The sequence below is a fragment of the Pelobates fuscus genome, chromosome 2, assembly GCF_036172605.1.
Source record: "Pelobates fuscus isolate aPelFus1 chromosome 2, aPelFus1.pri, whole genome shotgun sequence".
NCBI classification, from domain to species: domain Eukaryota; kingdom Metazoa; phylum Chordata; class Amphibia; order Anura; family Pelobatidae; genus Pelobates; species Pelobates fuscus.
The window spans coordinates 30,264,747-30,290,246 of NC_086318.1; the positions used below are offsets into that span (position 1 = coordinate 30,264,747).

General features: G+C 37.6%; 1 protein-coding gene across 1 annotated transcript; it reads left to right on the forward strand.

Moving 5' to 3' along the window:
• Positions 1 to 1,527: 1,527 nt before the first annotated feature.
• On the forward strand, positions 1,528 to 25,500 carry SPATS1 (spermatogenesis associated serine rich 1). Its single transcript, XM_063440830.1, has 7 exons — positions 1,528 to 1,659; positions 6,369 to 6,519; positions 8,399 to 8,523; positions 10,608 to 10,772; positions 19,973 to 20,090; positions 23,820 to 23,882; positions 25,310 to 25,500. Exons 1-7 carry the CDS (start codon positions 1,554 to 1,556, stop codon positions 25,440 to 25,442), a joined length of 861 nt encoding a protein of 286 aa, XP_063296900.1. The 5' UTR covers positions 1,528 to 1,553; the 3' UTR covers positions 25,443 to 25,500.

Sequence of the window (25,500 nt, forward strand, 5' to 3'; positions counted from 1 at the left end):
CTGGCCACAGCTGAGCAAGTGAGTGAATATTATTAAGGAGAGGGTAGCATTCCTTCTCACACCCCCAAAGGGTTAAATATGTGCACAAGCGTACTGAGATTCAGTTTGTCCACCAAGAAGCTGTTTAAAAAGTGCCACCATGAAACTGAGCAAGACTCACTGGAAAACAAAACATTTGTTCAGTCTTATTCTTAATTATATTCCCAACAATAATCCAGTGTGTTTTACTCTCAGAACAGAATTTGTAGTGAATTGAAACTCAGTTGTGTATATTTTTTTTCCAAACTGGCTATTTTAAAGGGATTCTTCAGTACCAGGAAAACATATTCGATTTCCTGGCACTGCAGGTTCCCACAGTGCCCCTTTCCCTCCCATGAAAACTGCAATATTTACACTTGCAGTGTTAAGGGTTGTGGGAGTTGGCACCCAGACCACTCCAATGGTCAGAAATGGGCTGGTTGCCTGGAGTGTCCCTCTAACCTTACGTTTGCAATTTGCTGTTTTTTTAATTGATTACAATTCAGTGTGTGAATAAAACCATGTGTGTGTTGAACCATTTTCTATTTGGAGAATATATTAGTACTGGTTTCTTAAAGGGACACTGCAGTGTCCAAAATATAACAATAAAACATAAATCATTATATAGTAGACATACCCCACATTAAACCATCCATGCACTTATTTATGCAATTTTTTTTTTTTTAGGGGTTGTATCTAAAACAGTTTGGAAGAGTTTCAGTTCACCTGTCTGCTGCCTGTGCAAGCCCTCCCCTTCTAACCCTGCCCATACTTTCTGTGGCTCTCCAATCACAGGCTCCCATTGCAGTTCAAAAATAAGTCTTTGCAAGGCAGGTACTCTGGGCAATTGCTGACCCTTGAGTTTAGCTCCACTGAGCTAACCAAACCAGGAAGTAACAGGACTGGCTATCTAACTGACTGCCAGGGAGTGTAACAAGGTTAAGTTATAATTTCTATTTTAATTTCTATTGAAATCTGCACTTTATGTAAAATGTACAAAATAGGATACACACTTCACACAAAGCATCTCAGCAAACTAAATTGATTTAGAGGTCCATTTAACTACATACCTTTATTGCAAAAAAATACCCAAATCATAGCAAAAACAAAACTGTGAAAAAATCATAAACTAAACATTTTAATATTTTAAGCTCTAAGGACCAAAACAAGTTGTTGTTTTTTTTAAACTTTGGTCCAAAATGCAATACGAAAAAAACCACAAAAAAACTTGCAATCAGGGAATCAATGAGCACATTTAATTTTGTTGTTGCAAAAATAAACACATACAAGTATTTAAATAAACTTGACTTTATTTTAATCCTCTCTCCCAGGTGTTCCTGCTGTCATTTAATACTAATAATGTTAAGTGTAAATTGTATTTTACAATAGCAAACTGTATTTCACAATAACTATGCTGTTGTTTTGGCTCTGGTTTCCGTGGAGACCCTGTTCTATTGTTAACACAAGCAGGCAAACCTGTTTGACGATAGAATGGCATTTCTGTTTACAACAACATGTAGGAAACGGTGCCATGCATGTGGTCAATCACACAGAGAATTAGAAGCTCCTACATGACTAATGACAAAAATATGCTTCCTAAGGAAAACCTGGCAGAGATGGGGGAAGGACAGTTAGCTAAAGGTAAGGTCAACTCTGCATTTTCGAATATTTTAGGATATATTTGGATATAAAATAATTTAAAGAAAATAAAGGCAATTGGTTAAAGTGTTACATTAACAGTAACATTCACTTGGTTTCCTTAACGATAGCGTTACTTTTAGCATGAGCTCCATTAATGAATTAATTCAATTTAATAGAGGGAAAAAAATAAAAAAATCTACACTAATAAAAAATAATGTCCTTTGTAGTTTTTGACGTAGTGTGGGAGATTGATCAAAGGCATTTGAAGAGGATCCTTTAATCTTAATCTGTAATCTATAGCCATATTTGTTAAATTATTAAAATTGGTCTAAAAAAAATTTTTTCTACCTAAATCCACCGTTTTATTCAGTAAAATATATTTCACGACAAAACTGCGCAATTTAATGTGGCTGAAAAAAAAAGAAATTAAACAGAACACTTATCTGGTGAAAAAAAGTGGTGTAAAGATTGATAAATCTGGAAAAAAAATACTTGGATTAAAAATTAAGTTATAGCACAGAAAAGAGTACAAAGCTATATTTGATAAATCTTCCCCACCTTAATTTAAGTGGATGGATGGATAGACTGAACTCTCCGAGCAGAGTAAGAGTTTACTCTGCTTACTGTATAATCATTTTCTCAAACATCAATGGAGGGATTTCTGTTCAATAAGCAGAGTAAACCCTTAATCTGCTAAAAATCCAGCCCATAGTTCATTCACAATTTAGCCATTGATAAACACAAATCCATGTAAACTTCAGAAGACTCAGAAAGCCATCAATGTATTATGTTCAGAGGCAATATTATTGTTTGATTTTCATTCTGTCTTTACTATTCTTTGCTATACATATATCACTGTAAACGGGCAGTCCTGTGCACCATAACCACTATATGCCATTATAGAAAATGTGGTGCACATAGTTAGACTGTGTCTGACTCCTCTGATTCTAAGTGAAATGTTTTTTGATCAGTTTGACCACCTGTGGTCGAGTCCACACTTACTGGATTTCTACTGCTGAAGCTCCATAACTGTTTGTTTTGAAGGCATTGCAAATCTGCCTCTCATTCCACAGAGCCTTGCCCACAGCCCCACCTCATGAAAAAAGTGTCTCTCCTCCAGTGGGACATTAATACGATTGGCACCATAAACTGGAGCTCCCATAATTCCATTCTGCAAGCACCAATGCGGAGCTGTATGGAGCATGTGGGGAGCGGTATGAGTGCATGCAGGGTCGGCCTTAGGCCTTTAAGCATCCTGTGCAAAAAACCTTCACAGTGCCCTCCACAGACACACCCCCTCATCCAAAGTATTAAGCCGCCATTACGTAGATGTTATGTATTAATTTACTTTTGGGGCTTATTATGCATATACACACATGTATATATAATATAATTTAATAAGGCATAATAATATATTCATAATACACACATTAATATACATGTGTATATATATATATATATACACAGATATTATTCTCAGATATCATGTTAAATTGTACTTGCTATTATGGTACACACAACCTCTGGTCTTTTTAAAGAGCAGAACATTCTAGATATTTATGGACTAGAAGAATTGTCAGCAAATGTATAGATTTGGGGGAAAAAACAAACCTATTTGAAGAAAAACTCTGTGTTCAAAAAGCTCCTGTGACCCTGCAGCCACAATGCCATTATGTAGTGTGTGTAGGTGTGGGATAAGAATGTAATGTGTGTGTGTGTGTAGGTTACGTAGTGTGTGTAGGGAACACAGGAGAGGTCCTTAATCTCTTCACCGTCCAATAACAAAGCAGAGCTCCCTCTCTAAGGGTCGGCCAGCCAGGGATCAAGCTCTCCCCCACCAGGGTGCTGTGAGGTAGGGCAGGTCCTAGTTGTGCAAGTTGTGCTGGTCGCCTGGCATCCTTGTCAGCATGGCACCCTGTGTGGCTGCACAGCTTGTATACCCCTAATGTACCTGCGCAGTTGGTACATAAACTGCTGCTGAGAGCCATTTTATTCAGGTAGCCACTTATAAAAATCAGCTAAACACCAAAGCCCTGTTACCTGGGAAAGCTTAAGAATCAGCATTGTAGACCCAAACCCACAGATAATGGCACAGCTACAAGGGATGAGAGGCGCCACTAGACTTTTGCTAGAGGATGTGGTGTGACAAATTACATAGTTGAGGAAAATATTCTATAAGAAGGCAAATAAGATGGATTCAATGCTAGTGAGAGAGTTAAAGCCAAGAGCAAGAGACAAGCTCCCCCACATTTAAACTATTTGGACTAGTGGGGATGTAATAGTCATTCCCCGAAGAAATTATGGAAGCTTTTACTTCCTTTAATGCTAAATTATATAACCACTCACCAGAGCAGTGTGACGCTAGAATACAGATGCCTTAAAGACCTCTCCGACAGGGGTAAACTACACCAGAGAACATTTCTTACTGCTCAAAGATGGTAAAGATCCCTCTGTTGTAAGCAATTTCCAACTAATTGTGTTAATACATTTGGATGCAAAGCTATTGGTAAAGATGAATGCTCTAAGACCTGTTGCGCATCTGATTGATACATCCAAAACAGACAGGGTTTCCAAAAGGTAGGCAGCTGTTTGAAAATACACAGAGAAGTGGATTTGATGTGATGGAGGAAGATCTGGAGCACTTCTTGGGTCATTTAAGACATTGCGTGTTTCTGGAGGTATTTTTATGATCAGTTAGGGCCCTGTATATATCACATAGAGCTCAAGAGCTGGGTCCTTTCACTTTATCTATTTGTACTTGGCATGGGTGCCCTGTGTACCTGCTGTTCTTTACCTTATCACATGACCACTCTTACACAATTTTACAGACATACCCATATATTAAGGGTTTTATTGTAGGGGGTGAGAAATATGTGGTTTCTACATATGAAGATGATGTACTGCTAACCATTACAGATCCAATAAGACCCCTGTCTCCACTGCTGGAATTGTTAGCATGCTTTGGATCTTCATGGGGTTATAAAGTAAATTTAGAAAAGTAATCAGTTTAGAACAAAGTACACCTGGGGTCTAGTTTTGGTTTTCAAATGCAGAATCAATTATTTTGATATCTGGGAGTTCATCTTACTGCAGATCCTGATAGACTAGGCTCAGTTACTTATGTATCTCTTTTTATACTCTGAGGTGGAGGGTCAGAAGGTTTCATCTAATTATTGTACACAGTGGGAGCAGGATCTGGAGAAGAACAGGAAGGAGATACCTGGGAAGCAGTGGTGTACATACCGTGTGTGCAGGTATGTACGCCAGTGTGGCCAGCCTCTTCTCCTGGTGTCACCCTGGTGTCACCGGCCGGTCCTGCGGGTGCATGAGGGTGCACTTTCCCCTGAGTGCTCTCTGCCCAGCTCACTCGCGCACTGCAGTGATGTTGGAGCCAGAATATGACGTCAAATTCCGGCTCTGGCATCAATAACCGGCGCGTGAGGGAGCTGGGCAGAGAGCGCTCAGGGGAGAGTGCTCCCTCACGCACCCGCAGGACCGGCCGCCGGGCAGCCCCACTAGACCCCAGGGAATACCCTCAGCACTCCCAAAGGTAAGGAGGTTGGGGGATTAAATTAAAAAAAAAAAATATGAGTGTGTGTGTGTGTGTTAGTATTCGAGTGTGTGTGTCTGTTAGTATTAGAGTGTGTGTCTGCTAGTGAGTGTGTTAGTTTTTTTGTGTGTGTGTTAGTTGTGTTAGTTTCTGTGTGTCTGTTATTGAGTGTGTGTCTGCTAGTGAGTGTCAGTGTGTGTGTTAGTTTGTATGTCAGTGAGTGTGTGTGTGTCAGTGAGTGTGTTACTGTGTGTGTCTGTTACTGAGTGTGTTAGCTTGTGTGTGTCTGTTAGTGAGTCTGTTAGTGAGTGTGTGTTTGTCAGTGAGAGTGTATGTTTTGTAAGTGAGTGTGTATGTGTGTCTGTCTGTCAGTGAGTGTGTATGTATGTCACTGAGTGTGTCTCTGTCAATAAATGTGTGTGTCTGTGTATGTTTAAAACCCCTTCAGCACTTACCTTTCTCCTTTACTGGACTCCTTTGGTGCTGAGGATCCCTCCACCCCAATCCGCCTCTCAGCTCTGAATGTGCATGCGCGGCAAGAGCCGCGTGCGCATTCAAACCACCCATAGGAAAGCATTACTCAATGCTTTCCTATGGACGTCCAGAGTCTTCTCACTGTGAGAATCGCGGAAGTGCCTCTAGCGGCTGTCAGCTATGTTTTTAGCTGCAGGGTTAAAACTAGAGGAACTTGGCACCCAGACCGCTTCACTTCACTTCAGACCAGATGCCCGCCGCCATGTGTTGCGGCCTGGGCCCGCGCAGAGTAAGCGAGCGGGGGGGGTGTGGGGGGGAGCGCATATATATATATAAGTAGTGAGATTCTCCTCGGGTTTGCACTTTCTGGGAAGGCATCACAACATTATTGTCCCATGTCTTTCATAGGCCCTTTGACTTGGACCAGTCACGCATAATAGTCATTGATTTTCCTTTTTTTAAACTAACATACTTTTTAAAATGTTCTAATTTATTTTCTAATTTAGTCAAATTACATTATTTTGCAGATTTTGTTGGTCTACTTAGATTTCTGGATGCACCTGACTTATATAATTTAAATGCTATTTCTTTAACATGAACAATTTTTTACATAAATCGTATTCCATCAATATTTACTATTACTATTTATATCTGTGAAAACACAATTACTCATTATGTGTTTCAGTCGAAGAAATGGATATCAAGGAATTGATGCAACATGGCTGTGACACCAAGACCTCCGTGCGTCTCCAGGATTGGTTTTATGACCCTGACGAGGAGTATGCTAAAAGAATCTCTCTACCACCTATTAAATATATAATGTCCACACATCCCAAGTAAGACACATTAATTATTTGTTTGTAATTTTATACTTTAATGTCAATTTGAACATATAAGCCTCAGGTTTTAAATAACTTCCACATCTCACGTTTAACTGCCCAGTTGATCTCCAACTGACTATCTAGTCTTCAATACGTTATGAAATCCCAACCTCTTTATACTTCATCTTAGCTTCCCATCAGTCATAGTTCTAAGCTCTGTCCTTTGTACCTGGAATTCAACATAGAGAAAACATGCAGAGAAGATGAGAAATGAAGCAGTGTTTCTATTTCTCCTCTTCATTGTGAATGTTGCCTTGGCTGTGCTGAGTCGAATTAATTATTATTTTTTTTAATATTTTTTTATATTTTCCATGCAGTGGAAATTTGTTATTGGATCCCCTCTTAAAAACATATAATCCACTAAACTGGATTCCAGCACCTGGCAAAGGTCCATGAGCTGGTTTAGACAACCCCTCACCTCAATGTCACCGCCTCCCTTGTGAAGTCTGATCAAATGCTTCTCACAGAGAGGCATTTGATTGGATCATTTTCACTGGCTCAGAGCGCATGCGAGTCGCGAAAGGGATGGAGGGAGTTGGGAGGTGGACAAAGGAGGGAGGGGTTAACCCCCAATAAACGAAAGAGCAATAAGAAATGGAGGGAGGCGGGAGAGATATCAGGGAGGAAAGACATCCCACATAAGCTGACCATGTATTTTTTGCACAGAATTCACAGAAAGTCATGTGTGTCTGAATTGCAACTAGCCCTCGACACAAAAGTTTAAATTACTCTGTAAAAATAAAACACTGCACATTCAGTCTCCGACCACCATGGCTTCTAATAGCTGAAGTGGTCATGGTCATTGGAGTATCCCTTTAATACAAATTAAAAAAAGGAAAATGGAGCATGATAAAAAAGGTAAGACGTAATAGATTTATTCAGTGGGGTAAATTCCAGAGAAGGTATAGTTCCTCTTTAAGTGATAAAATGACGAGGGAAATAACAAATTCTAACAAATGTGGAAAGGTAAAGCATTGACCTTCTCGTCCTGGTAAATCATTATTTATAATAAGGTGTAGATGATTACTTATTAATGCAACAATGCACCAAGACTGATTGACAGTTATGTAGTTTAACCTACAAAGAGGTCTTCTTTGTGTGCGCAACCATCTAAAACAAACAAATCAAGCTGATATGTCATTTTCTTTTTGCTCCTATTACGCTTAGTACATAAAAGCACTAATAACAAACATTTGGACATTGGAAGCATACTTATTCAACCCGTTATTACATTCAACATCTGTCAAACTAGCACAAAACAGAATTAATAAAGCCCACAGTTAACATGAATGGTACAACATTAAGGGGGAGATTTATTACCTAAAAAGGCGAAATTACCATGGAAACCAGTAACATCTTTCAACATGCAACATTGTGCACCCAGAGATGAACTTCTTAATCTTGGAAAACATCCCCTTATATATAGATCATGAATTGGAAGTCAGTTGGAAGCACAAATAATATAATCAGAATTAAATACCTCTCACAGGGGTGACCAGGAAGTAAATTTAAAGCTTCTTGAAACTCCAATTCTTTAGTTTTTTTTCTGGTTTTAGAAGCTGTAAAGCAACAGCTGGTGACCTAACTTGTGGACACTTATGCCCTATCCAAGTGGTAAGCAACCTTCGGCACTCCAGACAGCATTATGGGAGATGTAGTCTACAACATTTGGAGTGTCAATGGGTGCCATTTTTCAATTTGGCAGTCATCTTAGGCAGAAAAATTTGATATATTGGGGATTATTTCCAAACAACACACATCAATTTCAGCTTTAACATCAGTTCTTCCAGCTGCTCTCTGTTTAGTGCATTTTTTTTTACATTTTCCCTCATAGCTGTGATCTTAATTGGAAACCCACAGCAAGATGGCTACCTTCCCCTCGTTATTCTGATGCTCCATTTCCTCATATCAAGGACTGTAAATTCCCTGAAAGCATCAAGCTTCTGCGTTCATATCCAAGTGAGTGTTTTGTTACTCTTTTGCTTGTAACACAGATATACCCTTAATAAAAAAAATGCATGTATGAAACCACTGGTAAATAATAATGTTTTGAAATATTGGACTGGTTTACAGTGTAGGAAAAAAGCAATTTTACTAAACTAACTGTGGGAATGTTGTAAAGACAATGCTAAAACAGTTGTGATGACAATAACTATCTGGCAAAATTGAAATCAAAATACCATTGTTGATTAAAATATCTAAATATTTTGAATTTAAGAGTTCTTCTCTACATAACCATTTTGTGAGTTGTTTGCAAATCGTGACATTTTGTTCTGATTGTAGAGGCCTCAGAATATACACTGATCAGCCTCAACATTAGAAGCACCTGCCTTATATCATCTAGGACCCCCTTGTGTTGCCAAACCAGCTCTGATGAACAAGTCCTGTTGCATCTGGCACCAAGACATTAGCAGTGAATGTGTTAAGTTCTGCAAGTTGCAATGTGGGGCCTCCATGGATACGATTTGTTGTTCCAACACATCCCACAGATGCTCAAATCGGATTGACATCTGGGTAATTTGGTGGCCAAGGCAACACCTTGAACTCAGTGTCATGTTCCTCGAACCATTCCTGATCAATTTTTGCAGTGTGGTAGGGTGCTGAAAGAGGCCACTGCTATCAGGGAATACCATTGCCATAAAGGAGTGTATGTGGTCTGCAACAATCTCTAGGTAGGTGGTGCGTGTTAAGCATACATGAATTTCATGAACCAAAGTTTACCAGAGCATAGCACCGCCTCTGCCAGCCTGCCTTCTTCCCATAGTGCATCTTGCTGTCATCTCTTACGCAGGTAAACAACACACAAGACATCAGGCCAGTCAACCTTCTTTCGTTGGTCCATGGTGCAGTTCTGATGCTTATGTCCCTACTGAAGACTTTCATCAGTGTTCATTGGCACTCTGACCGGTCAACGGTTACACACTGTTTCTTCTGACACCTTTCTATCATGTCCATCATTACCTTTTATAGCAATTTGAGCTAAAGTAGCACTTCTGTGTGATCGGATCAGATGGGCTATCCTTTGCTCCCTACATACATAAATGAGCATAGGGCGCCCATGATTAATGATGGTTCACCAGTTGTCCTTCCTTGCTACACTTTTGGTAGGTACTAACCACTGCATACTGAAAACACCACACAAGTCTTGCCATTTTGGAGATACTCTGACCCAGTCATCCCTATTTGATGATTGTATCAATATAATCAATGTTATTCACTTCAACGATCAGTGGTTTTAATGCTGTGACTGATCAGTGTATAGTAGGCCTCTCTGTTCTCTGCTATGCACTCTGGATGAAAGCACACGCACAACTTAAATATGTTAAGTTACAAGAAGAATTAAATGAATTATAAAGTACAACACTTTAATATAATGTGATAGAACTAGAACATTTTTGTAAACTTATTTATGATATTATGATACTATTTGAGACTTTTCTAAAAAAGTTTGCATTTTTTTTCTACTAAATACAATATTCTAATCACAAAGTTTAGTCAGACATAACATAAAATGCCAAGTTAAAAAGCAAAAGTCTAAATGTGCAATGATTTTGCTATACTCTACTAAAGTGAGAATTCAGAGTGAATTAAAAGTAAATATAGGGTACAAGTAGCCGAAATTGAAGTATAGCCGAGTTAGATTTTTAAAATGTATTTTGACTATTTTGACCTTAAATTTTACATTTACTTTGAATTCTCACTTTACTGAATAACTGTGTGAATGTTTACTTGTGAATGTAACTATCGTAAACATTTAAATTCTGTTATATATTGTAATTAGGAATTAATAAGAAGTTTATGAATGGATAGGCACTAGAAATGAATGAAAAGTACTCTGTTTGGACAATTATTACTTGAATATATTTTTAATTTCTCATACAGTTCCTTAGATGACAAATTAATATTTTTATAGAAATTCCTTTGACTTTTTAGTTTAGCAATATTTTGAAAGTGCATATACTGTGAAAATTTTACAAACAACAAAGAACATTTTTTTTTTCAAAATCAGTTGGCCGCAAAACAATTTCTGAAATCTCTTTTAGGAAGCAAGTCAGGCATTCATCCCGAATGGACCTTTTATCCAACTCTAGGATTTCCTTTCACATACCACGACGGGAAACGCTGTACCTTCCAAGGTATCCATTTTAGTAATCGGGCATCAGAAGACAGACAGATATTACCAGCATGCTTGGGAAGGAAGAAAAAAGGTAATTATGGAATTCCCAGTAATCACTGGACAGGGCCAATAAATTGTTAGGTAGTGTGTATGATGTATTTATGGTTCCAGGGAATCTGCAGTAGGAGCACTGATGCAGGATTAGGCTTAACAGCTTTCTCTAAACTTGATGAATAACGCAGATACTGAAAGCTCGAAATTCCAAACACTATGAGACCATTAAAATTGTTACTTCAAGATATTGGCCTATAAGTAATGGATCAAACTGCTCTTTTCTGGTTTACATCTTAAATATATTATAACAGGTCCCCAGATGTTGCTGAAGTACAACTACCATCATTTTCTGGCTATCGACTCCATTTAAATTCTGGGAGGGAGGGGGGGGGAGATTCTTGCTAACAAGCATTTTTTTCCTTTGTCGTACAAGCGTTTTTTTAGTGCACATACACTTTATGATCTGAACTAACCAATTCCCATCTGGGGCAAGTGTAGTTTTGGCCAACTTGAACTCTACAGCACGGCGCTGCTTTGGACCAGAGTTGGAAGTCTCATCAAGCTAAGAGTTATTAAAATGTGATGAGTGTCAGGGTTGGCTAGAAGATCCTCAGCAAGGTGAGAGGCAGCAAACTAACTAAGGTAAAAACAGAAGTATAGGAAGAAGTGTATTATAGGACCTTAGAATGGCCCAGGCTTAACGTAAAGCAATAACCAGGTAATAGGACTAAACTAGACAAGTAGTTCAGGCCAGACAGGAACACAAAGAAACAGAAAAAGAAAACTGTGTACAACAAAATTACAGGCTGATATAGGAACAAATGTAGTCAAATAGGCCAAAGTCAGGATTACGGACTGGAACAGGTCAATGAACAATCTGGTTATGGTACAGGAACAGGGTAATCATAGAAGCCAGGTTTGAGATCAACTGTCAAAGGATAAGCCGGGTCAAAAACAGGAACTCAATCAGGATACACAAACTAGAGGGTCAGGAACCATGAAAGGACCCAGAGCAGTCAGAGAGCTCTTTTTAAATAGTGAGGCCCTGCATACAATTGCCTCTGCTTCCTGGGAGTAATTAGCAAGAAGGGCAGCACCTGTGTTATCCGCAGCTGCCCTACAAAATAAACAATAATTGGATGAGAAGTAACCAGTGCACTTTTGGAAGTCTTCCCATGCAAGCAGGTTCTAAAGTGGCACAGCAAGCAATGTGCAGAGCCAGAAAGTGGCAAGTTGGGGTTCAAGTCCCACCAGGATTGGTTTTGTGACAATAACGTCAAGAAGTAACAATAGCTCTCAATAACATTGTTGAGTGTCACATGCATACATGCACACTGGATTTAGGAAAAACATGCAAATTGAACTTCTAATATTTACTGCACTCTTACAGTAAATACAGATGTATGTCCAGCAGAGGGAGCATTTGTGCAACATTTTAAGCTTCATTGTCATATTTACACTAAGATTTAAGAAAAGCCACTTCACAGTTTCTTCAGAAGGATGTCAAGGAACATTATGCACAGTGCACTTTCCCAATAATTAATATTTCAGGCTTCTTTCTTTATAACTGAATGAGTCATCAAAAATAATAATAAAAAAAACAAAAACAAATACTGAATGTAGCACATAAAAAAAAATCCACAAACATATAATTGTAAGAGAGAATTTATGTTGCACACGCTTTAAAATAAGCAAGTCAGCACATATTGACCCATGGTACTATGTGAGATATGACTTTTCCCATTATTTATATATTGTACCAGAGGTCAAGTGAATGAAAGCAAAGACCCTGCTGTCGTAAAATTAAATAGTTTTTGTGGACTATTATAGGATAAAAATACCTCTGGCACAAAGGAGGCAAAAGATCAATACTTCAATCTAAGGGCATTCTATCATGACAAACACATGCACGCACACGCACACACTCACACACACACACACACACACACACACATACACACACACACCCTTTGGTATTTGTTAATATTATTTTAATATCATTTTAACTATAATGGTTAATTTATTGTAATTATCACTTAGATATGTTACAGTTTTTCATTATATGTGGGCCATATTAGCTAATTTTGGTTTACTCAACTGTCTGACATAAGATACTTGCCAGCAATCAGAACCTTGGATTACTTAAAATGAACAGATTAGTTCACAGATTCCCCATATTATGGCAGAGCAAATGCTCTTTTTTACAGTTTCGTTAAACATTTTATCTTTTGATCCCAAGGAAAAGTAATAGAAACTCCAGGACACCTGAACATATGTCTTACAATTTTAATAAAATCAGACAATCAAACAAACAAACAAAAACATATTTACACATAATTAACACACAAAGTCAATATTAATGTACTGATATTCTTGGTGACAATTCACTCAGTATCTATCTGAGAAAAATTGGGGCAATGGTACAAAGGGACTCACCGATTCTTTATTCTTAACCCCTTAAGGACACATGACATGTGACATGTCATGATTCCCTTTTAATCCAGAAGTTTGGTCCTTAAAGGACCACTCTAGTGCCAGGAAAACATACTCGTTTTCCTGGCACTAGAGTGCCCTGAGGGTGCCCCCACCCTCAGGGACCCACTCCCACCGGGCTCTGGGGGGAAGAAGGGGTTAAACTTACCTCTTTCTCCAGCGCCGGGCGGGGAGCTTTCCTCCTCCTCTCCTTCTTCCTCGCGACGTCATCGGCTGAATGCGCATGCGCGGCAGGAGCCGCGCTCGCATTCAGCCGGTCGCATAGGAAAGCATTTACAATGCTTTCCAAGGGACGCTTGCATGCTCTCACTGTGATTTTCACAGTGAGAAGCACGCAAGCGCCTCTAGCGGCTGTCAATGAGACAGCCACTAGAGGTTTTGGAGGCTGGATTAACCCTCAGTATAAACATAGCAGTTTCTCTGAATAAAAAAAAAGGGTTAATCCTAGAGGGACCTGGCACCCAGACCACTTCATTAAGCTGAAGTGGTCTGGTTGCCTAGAGTGTTCCTTTAAGGGTTTAAAAAGGCAGCGCTACAGTTAACCTTAGATCTCCCAAACATATTTTAAATGGGCAAAATGTTAAACTTTGTGTTTGTTACTAAGTTTGGGTGTGAGGGTGTGGATGGTTGTGAGAGTGTGGCTCATTATAATGTAACAGTATATGATTAAACAAAAATATACATTTATTCTGCCATACATATTTACCCGTGAGAGGCTGTACATGATGGGGATGAGCCAGTCTTTCATTCTGAGAAGCATAAGATTAAATACAGTGATGATGGTCATTGTGGTGACGATGATGTTTATTATTTCTAACGGAATTTTTTTGAAAAAAGCCAACAGTTAATGTGAAGCATGTAATATTAACAAAAAAACAAAAAAACATTATTATTAACTAAAGCTTGCAATGTAGGAGAAAATACCATATATTGTCTGCGTTAGGGTCATGTTTTTAGTCAGTGACTCATTGATTCCTCAGTAATAAAACACGGGCCGTGTGACCGTCCTTCCAAAATATAGCACAGGGCTGAACATGGTCCTTATTGAATGCAACAAAACTTACCTGTGATCACGCAGGGTACGGTGAACTGGTAAGAATGTTTTCCAAAAGTTGAAAACATAAATGTCTCATGCTGTTTTTATGCTGTAGCAAACCCATTTTGTACATTTTGCTAATGTTTCCTTTGTAAATTCGGAGTGAAGTTAAGAATTCGCAGCTTAGAGAGCATGTATGTCAACTGTAATCCAAACGTTTACTTTTTCATATAGGTAAACAAGCTGTACATTGCTATGGAGTTTAAAACAGACATAAGATTTCTTTAAAAGGACACTCTAAGCACCAAAACAACTTTAGCTTTATGAAGCAGTTTTGAAGTATAGATCATGAAGCTGTATTATATTGGTTCAATTCTCTCCCATTTAGAAGTGAAATCACGTTGTTTATGCAGTCCTAGCCACACTTCCCTGCGTGTGACCCACACAGTATACCAACACATTTCCTGTAAAGAGAAATATAATGTTTATACTTCCTTGTGACAACCTACCGGTTGGTTTACTTGGCTCTGGAATGGCAACCCCTTGCAGACACAACCTTCCCAAGTGTCTTAGGGTAATACGGGAACCTGGGCATGGGTGCCTTTATTTACAGAGGAAGCAATGAAGCCAGAAAGGAGCAACAGGGAGTGGTGTCAGGAAGTCCGATGGTCAGTACTGGCAGCAAAGGAGCAAGGTCAAGGGTCAAGCTGAAGGTCAGAAGCCAGCATATACAGGAATATGTAGCAGGATGCCAGAGTCTACAGAGAAAAGAAGCATAGAGACAAGAAGCATGGTCAGGGTTAAAGCCAAAAGGTCAGAAGATGAGAAGTTTTACTGGGAATCAGAGATCCAGAAACAAGGTTCAGGAATCAGGAACAAGACTCAGGAACCAGGATCAGAAACAAGAATCAGGAACGCTAAGAGACTAGAGCAAGCATCAGAACAACCAGGCACTGACCCATGGCCGGACTGGTGATACAAAGCAGCCCTAGAAAACAAATCTATGCCAACCCCATAAATCATTGTGCCATGTATTGTCACATGTAATATGTAAGGCTGTGTCTTGCCAGCCCAGTTGATTGAGTAATTGAGACAAGCTCATTGACACACATGCTCACCACAAACAAGCTCACGGACACACATACTCACCACAGACAAGCTCATCCAAGCTCATACAAGCTCACCCACTAACAGCCACACACACACAAACTCACTCATTAGCCGACGTACACAAACAAGCTCTCTCACTAGCAGGCACACACACACACAAACTCTCTCACTAGCAGGCACACACACACACACACACAACCTCTCTCACTAGCAGGCACACACACAAGCTCACTACAGAAAAGCTCACTGATACACACATGCTTCCTACATACAAACTCACTGACATACACAAGCTTACTACAGACAAGCTCACTCTCACACACATGCTCACTACAGAAAAACTTGTTGACACACGCATGCTCCCTACAGAAAGGTTTACTGACACATACATGCTCACTAGAGAAAAGCTCATTGACACACACATGTTCCTTACAGAAATGTGCACTGACACACATATGCTCACTACAGACAAGTTCACTGATACACACATGCTAACCACAAATAAGTTCACAGACACACACATGCTCACCACAGACAAGCTCACTGACACATACATACAAGTTGACCAACTAGCAGCCACACACACACAAGCTCACTCACTAGCAGGCACACACACATACAAGCTCTCTCACTAGCAGGCACACACACACACACACACACAATTACTGTCATGGCTGAAGCTTACCTGTCACTGGTAGGTGAAGTTACCATTTTGTGGCCCCTTCCAGCAAGGTCAGGAACACGTGTGGGGGTGGGGCTTGCGTGCAGTAGGCGGAGCTTCCATAAACAGGGTGGGTTAAATAACTATTTTTCTTCAGTATATATTAATGAGGATCCTATGGCAAGAGATATGCATATGATAGCTGCAACAAACTTGCAGAGACAAGGTGCTACAGCTATTAAAGAAAATTAATTTTAATAAAGCTCCGGGGCCTGACGGTATCCACCCACGAGTACTTAAGGAGCTAAGTGGGGAAATAAGTGAACCTCTGTATTTAATTTTTCAAGATTCTTTTGTTTCAGGTATTGTACCGAAGGATTGGAGGAAGGCAGATGTTGTTCCTATATTTAAAAAGGGTTCAATACCTTGCCTGGAAATTATAGACCTGTGAGCTTAACTTCTGTGACTGGGAAAGTATTTGAACGGCTATTAAGGGATAATATTCAGGAATTCATTGGGAAGAACTGTGTTATTAGCAATAATCAGAATGGTTTTATGAAGCATAGGTCATGTCAAACTAACCTAATTGCATTCTACGAAGAAGTAAGTAGAAATATAGATCAGGGTGTTGCAGTGGATGTGATCTACTTGGATTTGCCAAGGTATTTGATACAGTTCCTCACAATAGGTTAGTCTTCAAACTTAAAGAAATTGGTCAGGATGAATATTCTTGTTCTTGGGTAGAACATTGGCTTAAGGATAGAGTACAGCGGGTTGTCATAAATGGTAAATTTTCAAGCTGGACAAAAGTGGTAAGTGGTGTCCCTCAGGGTTCTGTTTTGGGACCGCTTCTATTTAACATATTTATTAATGATCTTGAAATGGGCATTGAAAGCCATGTATCAGTCTTTGCAGATGACACAAAACTTTGTAAAGTTATAAAATGTGAGCAGGATATTGCCTTGCTGCTGAGGGATTTGGATAGATTGGGGGACTGGGCACTAAAATGGAAGATGAAATTTAACATAGAAAAATGCAAAGTTATGCACTTCGGGGTTAACCCCTTAACGCCGTTACAGCGTTCTATGCCGTCGCGGCTTTAAAGGGCTTTAAAGCCGTTGCGGCGGCATAGAATGCCGTAACGGCTTGCAGCCCTGGAGGTCCGGCGGTACTCACCTCCGCCGCGATCCTCTTCTGGGGGGCTGCCTGAGAGCCCAGGCAGCCCCCCTCCGGCAAATGAGGCCCCCGGGGGCCATGTGATCGCTCTCAAAGAGCGATCACATGGCCCCCTATAGCTGGCTATGGATCTGCCAGCAGGGGGACTGTCTAAAATATTAGACAGTTACCTGCTGGTAGGTAGTGTAAAAAAAAAAAAATAAGATGTTATAAAATAAATTAAATGCCTTTATATATATATAATATATGTATATATATTATAAATATAATATATATACATATTATATATATGTAACGTCATACGTAATGTATTTTAATACTAATATAAGTATATATATTAATATTAAAATACACTTAGAATCACGTTACATATATATAATATGTATATATATTATATATATAATAGATCTACATATATATATTATATATATATACGTATAATTACAATAATAAATAAATAAAATAATTAAATAAATAAATAAATATTGAAACAAAATTTAAAATAAATTATATATTCATATGTAATTTCATTCTAACTGTATTTTGTTATTAATATATATATATATTGGAAACAGAATACACTTAGAATGACATTCTATATATAGCTATCTATATATAAAATACAAATAACCGCAAATATATATATAGAGATAAATACATATAATTACATAAAAGATTACATTAGTATACACGTAGAATTTAAATACCTATAAATGCATATATATTAAAATTCTACGTGTATATTTAAGTAATTTTTTAACATAATTATGTCATTTGATATAATTTCTAATTAGTGGGGTAATAGCTGCTTGATCCAAGGAGACATCTGACTGCTATTTTGGGGTCAAGAAGGAATTTTTTCCTAGTTTGTTGCAAAATTGGAAGCTCTTCAGACTGGGTTTTTTGCCTTCTTTTGGATCAACAGCAAAAGCATATGTGAGGAAGGCTGAACTTGATGTATGCAAGTCTCTTTTCAGCTATGTAACTATGTAATTATGTAACTATGTAACTCTCTAGTGGCAGATGATTGAGCAGTAAAACTGCAAAAGCATGATCTATACATTACAACCGATTCATTAAGTTAAAGTTGTTTTGGTGCTTATAGTGTCCATTTAAGCAGTGCTCCTTTTTTGAAGCATAATTAAAAATTGGTTAAACATAAAAACCATGCATGTGTGAATCTGGTAGACAGTCTAGATTGCTATTCTGCTAAGCTTAAAGCGTTCGTTGGGAAGACAATGAACAAAATAGGAAAGTAATAGGCAATCGGAACATAGCTAGCAATGTATATTTTTAGGAGGTAACAAAGCCCACCTGACCTTCTGGAACAACACTTTTATAACATGACACAACATGAAGAATAATATCCCTAATATTTTACACGATCAATAATTAGCATTAGCAGAATTTCCTTCTGCTTATTTTTTTTTTTAAATATATATAAAACTAATGAGAAAATATACTTTGACACAATTGTGATGATCTGTTTAACCCCTTAAGGACCAAACTTCTGGAATAAAAGGGAATCATGACATGTCACACATGTCATGTGTCCTTAAGGGGTTAAGGAGCACTCCAGAAACACGCACAATGTAGGTACAAAAAAAAGGTTAGATTAAAAGTAAGTCATGATAAGTGTTTTTATAGATTTCTATAAATAATTTATAGATTTGCTATGTGAACCAGCTCATTCCATGTGCTCCAATAATATGGTTCTACAAAATGCCAACACTTTCTGGGAGTTGTGGTTCGGCTGCTAACTTTATGGAGCTAAAATATGATTAACCCCTTAAGGACACATGACATGTGTGACATGTCATGATTCCTTTTCATTCCAGAAGTTTGGTCCTTAAGGGGTTAAATGAACTACAATTCCCAAAAATTCCTGCTATACCCAAAATAGCATGTCCACAAAGAAGTGTATATCATGATTGGCTGAGTACTTGTCTAGTATTGTAAGAGCTCACTACAGAATCTGCCCCAAATGTATTTTTCAGCATTTTTCATTTATTGCTCTTGCCTATAATTGTGAGCATTACATGCATAACATATTAAAAAACCGAATGGATCTAATTGATCATGGAGTGACCCTTTTACATTATATAGAATCAGCTTTTGGCTCTCCAGATATTGTGGACTACACCTACCCTGATGCTTTGCTAGCATTTCGGCTGTAAGAGCATTATGGGAGATGTAGTCCACAACATATGTTGACATTATCATTGACAGCAGCACTCATTGTTTTATTGACTTGTTTTTTATGCTCTTACTGAAAGATATAACCAAACGTTGACAGTCTTATTTCCAAAATGGAGCAGTCTTTCTAACCAGTTACATTTAACTACTTTCCATCCAAGTGTGCACAAATCAGTCAGTTTCTCTCTATCGGACACACAAGAGAAATCTATCAAATAAAGGGGCTTAAGTACATTTCTGGAATGACAATTTCTTTAATTGATGGTGTGGTTTTGTACAGGCGCTGATTTCCATATCATGCACAGATACTGAGGCGTTACTAGAAAACGTGAAAAATATGGTTTAATATATCCAACAATAAATTGATATATGTCACCATTAATAATTCATATCACAAACAGACCTATTTTCAGCTCTTAAATGGAAATGATTTGCTGTCTCCATCAATTAACTTGACCGTTTCAGAGTAGCTGCCATCACTGCTTTCACAGCACGTAATTTACATAATTAATAGAAAGTCAAAAGCAGAATTTGGTAACTTTTCATCTTGTTTGTTATGTTGCAGTCATTGATCCCAGGAACGGAATCCCAGAGGCTAATCCTGGTGACAAACCATTCCACACCCCAGAATACAGTAACGACTTCCACAAGTTTGGATCTACAAGGCCATTAGTGAATTTTAAGTAAGTATTATCCACATTGTAGGAGTCTCGTAAAGCCAAATTAAATTGATACGCACGTGCACAAATATAAAATGAAATACTAATTTTCTAAATTAATTTCTCATTACATACATACATTTTAGCCAGAGAGCATGTTTTTCAGTAATTTTATTACTGTAATGTGAAAGCAAAAAAAGTAGAGTTATTTTATCAGTAACTTTAAAAAAACTTACAAAAAGTCATTATCTGGGATTTAAACTGAGGGTTTGTAGAGGAAAAAATCCTTACAATTTTTTTTTTTTTACTGTTACAATAATTATGATGAGTAAACACATACTATGTGCAGTATATCCACTACACAGCACTAAACTGTTGTTTAGAGTCTCTAAACACTGTCCCTCTATGTGCTGCGCCTAAAGGATTCTCCAAAGAGAGAAGCTCTACAATGTTTCTCTATGGGTATACTTAACTTTGTTTGACATTGTCAGGGCAGTACACATGACGATTGTCCATTTTTTACAGGCTTTACTAGAAAGTGCCTCTGAATAAAAAAAAAAAACTAGAGGCACAATGACTGACACATGCCGGGTCCTGGGGGCTCGACCGTCCAGGCCTCACATTCCCGATCTGTAGAGGCAGAAATGCCAGTGGTGCACTTGCACCAGGGCCTGCATGCAGATAAGGCCCATCGGATAGTCCATGCATTTAGGGCCACCCAACAAGCATATGTTTTCAGGGACCGGTCGTGCTATCAAAGGGCTGCAGCACTGAGCTTTAAAAATGGCAGCCACAGACAGTGGTGGGAGGAAGTGACAGCTGGTCACTTCCTCCCAGCTTACTCCATGTGGGATGGTGGAGGCAGAAAGGAGACAGTGAGAAGGGGAGAGCCAGCTGACATACCGACTACAAAGAGCCCCAGCCACCCTGCTGCAATCAAAAGGTTGAAAAAACTAGGGTGACTAAACAATAACCTGTGTGTCTGTGTCAGTATGCCTATGTTTGTATTTGTGTGTCAGTGTGCTGGGTTTCCTTCAGTGTCAGTGTGCATATATATGTGTTTGTGTCTGTGTGTGTGTATTCGGTGTCCGTGTGAATATGAGTGTCTGTACATTAGTGTCTGTGTATCTGTGTGTGCATTAGTGTGAGTATGTGTGTGTGTGTATCTGCGTGGGTGTGTGTAACTATATATATATATATATATATATATATATATATATATATATATAGTTATTCATTTAATGACATTTTTCATCTTACTTTTGCTGCTTTCACATTTTAATATTTTTGCTAGAATGTCTAAAGTTGCTGTCAAGGTGCTTGGATAGACCAATTATTCCTTCATTGAACAGTTAGTTGACTAAGAAGCTGTCAGAGTTTCTGCATGTGTTTGTAGTTGTATTGCCTTCTTGAATCAGCAGCATTTATAATTATAATCTATCTTTAATATTGCTCTATATTTTTCTTCAATGTTGAACAAAGCTGTGTTTACCTTTACAGAGCTTTCTTTCTGATATTTCGTTTTAGAAAATAGCAAATAAAATCTGCTACTATTGTTTCTACTTTGTAGTCGTTTTTGCAAAGCTGTTTAGAACTGTCTTTTCAATGGCAGTATCATCCCATTTGGTATATCTTCAACTTGCTCTTTCCACGGAGTTTATTAACCTTTTAGGAGATTAAAACTAAATATGACTAAGAGCAAACTTATAGGTACCAACACTTACACATAAACCATTATTTGAAAAATAAACTTTGCACAACGATCGGTAGATAGAGGAACTATTTCTTCTTACTTTTAATTGCAAAAATGTTGTCATAAGAACCCTCTGTGTAAACATGCCATTTCCCTGTGTTACTAGTATTTAACTTTGATTCACCAACCTACATTTATGTTTATGCTTCAATGGGAAAGAACTATCTGTAAATGATGAACCTCTAATCTGGCACAACATATTGAAGGCTTTGTGGATAGCCACACACTCTACTGATATTTAGTTCCATCTACACTGGCTAAAATATACTCTGGTTCATTAGACTGTTGTTGGAGGGGATTTGGTCAGACAGGGACTATGAGGCACATATGGTGGTTCTCTCCTGGGATTATGTCCTTTTGGAACCACTATCTCTACAATACCTTTTATTTAAACCTGTCCCAGGCAGAGACACAAAATGGCAGGGATTTTTTTAAAAAACATATATTAATAGCAGTGAGTTACATATGTCCAATAAACTAGAAATCTTTCTTCTAAAGAACAGGTCATATCTTTAGCTCAGAATAAAATATATGAACGTGAAACTAGAAAAATGGTCCTCTCACCGGTGAACTTGAGAGGATATTGGAGGATTGGCACTCACAAGTATCTTCTCTATAGGTAGATTGGTTTACAAAATACATAGATTGAGGATATAAGATCTCACATGGCTGTCATGGACCTTGAGCCAGTGGTGTTGACTCAGTTACGAACATAAGTCACGATCATATATTTTCTGTTGTATTATTACATTATTTTGATATTTATTAAGATGCTTATTGTTTATCTTTTTTTTTTACTATTGTTTTACTATCGTCTTCTCCTAGACCTCCAGATGTAATTGTTGTTGATGGCACATGTCTTGATCAGGACTAAATATGTTGAGTGAATTCACTATAGTAAAATATTCTATAATATTTGTACTTGATATGTTACACTGCAGGATGATCTTTCTACTCAGTTTGACTTGAGATGTCTTGGTTCTCTTTAAAACTCTCAATAAACTTAATTTGAACAAAAAATATTTTAGCAAAACGGTGGCATAAACAAAAATGATTCCAAATCAGCCATTGTCTATATTTTGCAAATTGTTTTTCAATCCAAAACAATTCAGCTTTTAGTAAATAAGCCCTACAATACTGTAGCTTTGACTTTTTTACAGTCTTAATTAAACAAATACACGCGTACCAAAAAACTAAAATGCTATATTACTTGATCAGCACAAAACTTTAAGCACATTAAGAGTTTGTTTCTTTTAGCAAAGAAGGAACATTCACATTATTAAGAAATTGCGAACATAGCACAAATGTTATACTCCAAGACAATGTGGCAATTCAGCTGTTATTAGAATCTTCACACATTTTTATTTAAATGAACATGGGAAATATTATATTTTATGATGCAATGTTCCTGTAAATGTATAGATTGTGGCCCCTTCCTTTTAAAATAATGTTACGAAATTTCCCGTTTTTAATCACTTCTATCCAATGCAGGTCAGTCCTCACTTGACAGCTACTCCAGCTTTTCCAAAATCATCCATCTGGGTATCAGTTATAATTTAGTGGAATCCTCTTTATAATACAATATTTTAGTGTAACTGATTTACTCTTCCTGAGCATTCTGTCTGCATACAATGTTATTTGTACATCCTGTCGGCATTTTGTATGAAGCTGTTTTCCTACAAATGCCATCAAGACCCTTAAATATTATAAGAACAGTGATAGTGTATAATTTAATTTTAAACCAATGCGTTTGATAGGTAAAGGGGTTAGCAAGATGTGTGTAAACTTTTCATTTTTAAAACTGTTATATATTTTGCTTGTATCAAAACTAAGTGCTATTTGTCCTTAAAAAAATTAGTAATTTTATTTTAAATTTTACAAACTTGGACTAAAGGGAAAATATAGTTGCATGTACAACACAACGATATGGTGCTTCAGTCTTGATCGAATTGGTTAATCTGTTAATAACTGTAATTTGATAATTTTATTCTATTTTACAGAAGTTCATACAAGGTAAAGGCCGACACATTTATTCCACTGCTAAAAATGCCCCAAACGCCTTGGTAGGTACTGTTTCTTTACTGCAATGGTATTAAATATACAGTGTAATTATATTTCATGAGTCTAAGAGGTGAGGAGGTTGGTCAGGCATACAATGTGTGATTATACTCAACATTCTAAATCATCAAAATCAACAAATTAGAAAGCTTTACTGTCCAAACCAATAGATCTTTTTCTCCCAAAATATCATTATCCGTGCTGGCTAATGGGGACCCAGTACTGCCAGCCCCATAAAGGGTAATGAGGTGTATTACATTGGATTTACATGATTACATTTATTGCGTCACGGAATCAATAAAATAGACTATACTTTCTTTAATGACCCGGTCTTTTAATTTTGTTAATTTTCTCCTTTGGCGTTATTTAATTTAGCCTTAATTATTATGCAATTTGATTTTTCAACCTAGATTCCAGAACGAAATTATACAATTCGATTTTTCTACCTAGAACCATTGAAATGTTTAAAACGCTTGCTGAAATACGTTATTGATTGATTGTTGTACAGTTGAATGTGAAGTTTTCTCAGTATTTATTCTTTAAAATTATCAAAAAGAATTGAATATGATTAGGCTAAACTTAGCTGTGGACTGCTAATGGCATGGTCAGCTGGTTTGTTCTGTTTCTCTATAAGTCTTTCTCTTTTCCTCCTCTCCAACTGTTATCTTCAGCACACAGTCTTTTATCAGAATATTTCCAACCTTTCGTGTGATTGTCTTTTATTTCCATTTTTAACGTAACACAGAATCTCTGTATTATGTGTTGTGCTGTTATTATTTTAATGGTGTTTGATTGCACAATTCATTTTGTTCGGATATACCTCGATAAAGCGAGTATCTCCCGTAAACCTGTCTTTCCAATAAAAAGGATATTAGAAGAAACTACTAGACTCTATTTTTTGGAGTCTTTGTTATGTGAATAAACAGTGGAGGGTCAATCAAATGTGGTGGTAGATTGTAGTGGTTTTGGGATCCATGAGAGAAGTATTATAACTAAGGAACAGGGATAAAGATGATGCACTAATTATATGTACAGGAGGGATGAGATAGAACTTTTAGTCAAATGAAGCAAGACGGTCAAAGCAGTTAACAAAGGTTCTAGATCAGTGAGAAAGTTCCATGTTTCAGAGCCAGAAGTCGTGATGTTTAGGAAACTAGGAATAGTAGTTGAATATGATCAGGAACAGATAGCTCAGGAATATGGTTTACAGGGGAGCTTGGAACGTTGCTGATTATGTTTTTGGATTTCCGATACCAAGACTTCACTGGCAACCTCGTTCTAGAGTCAAACGTGTGTGCCTCTATTTTACTTGTGTTAATTATGAAAGTGTTGCCTTATTCCACTCATCTCTACAAATAATTTTCTGCTAATCAATAAAATGTCCCCTTTTAATATAATATTAATGTAATATCTTCCTCTGCTTTCCCCTTAGTGTCCCATACAGAATCAAGGCACAACATCAAATTAAGAAAGAAGAAAAGAGAGAAGTAGAAGAACTCAATGATTGGAAACCTTCCACCCGTTCCTTTCACTTTGATATACCTAGTACTGTACAGAAAACGTAAACAGAATACATTGTAAAGCTAAATATGTACACACATTAAACAACCAGTCAATCTTCTG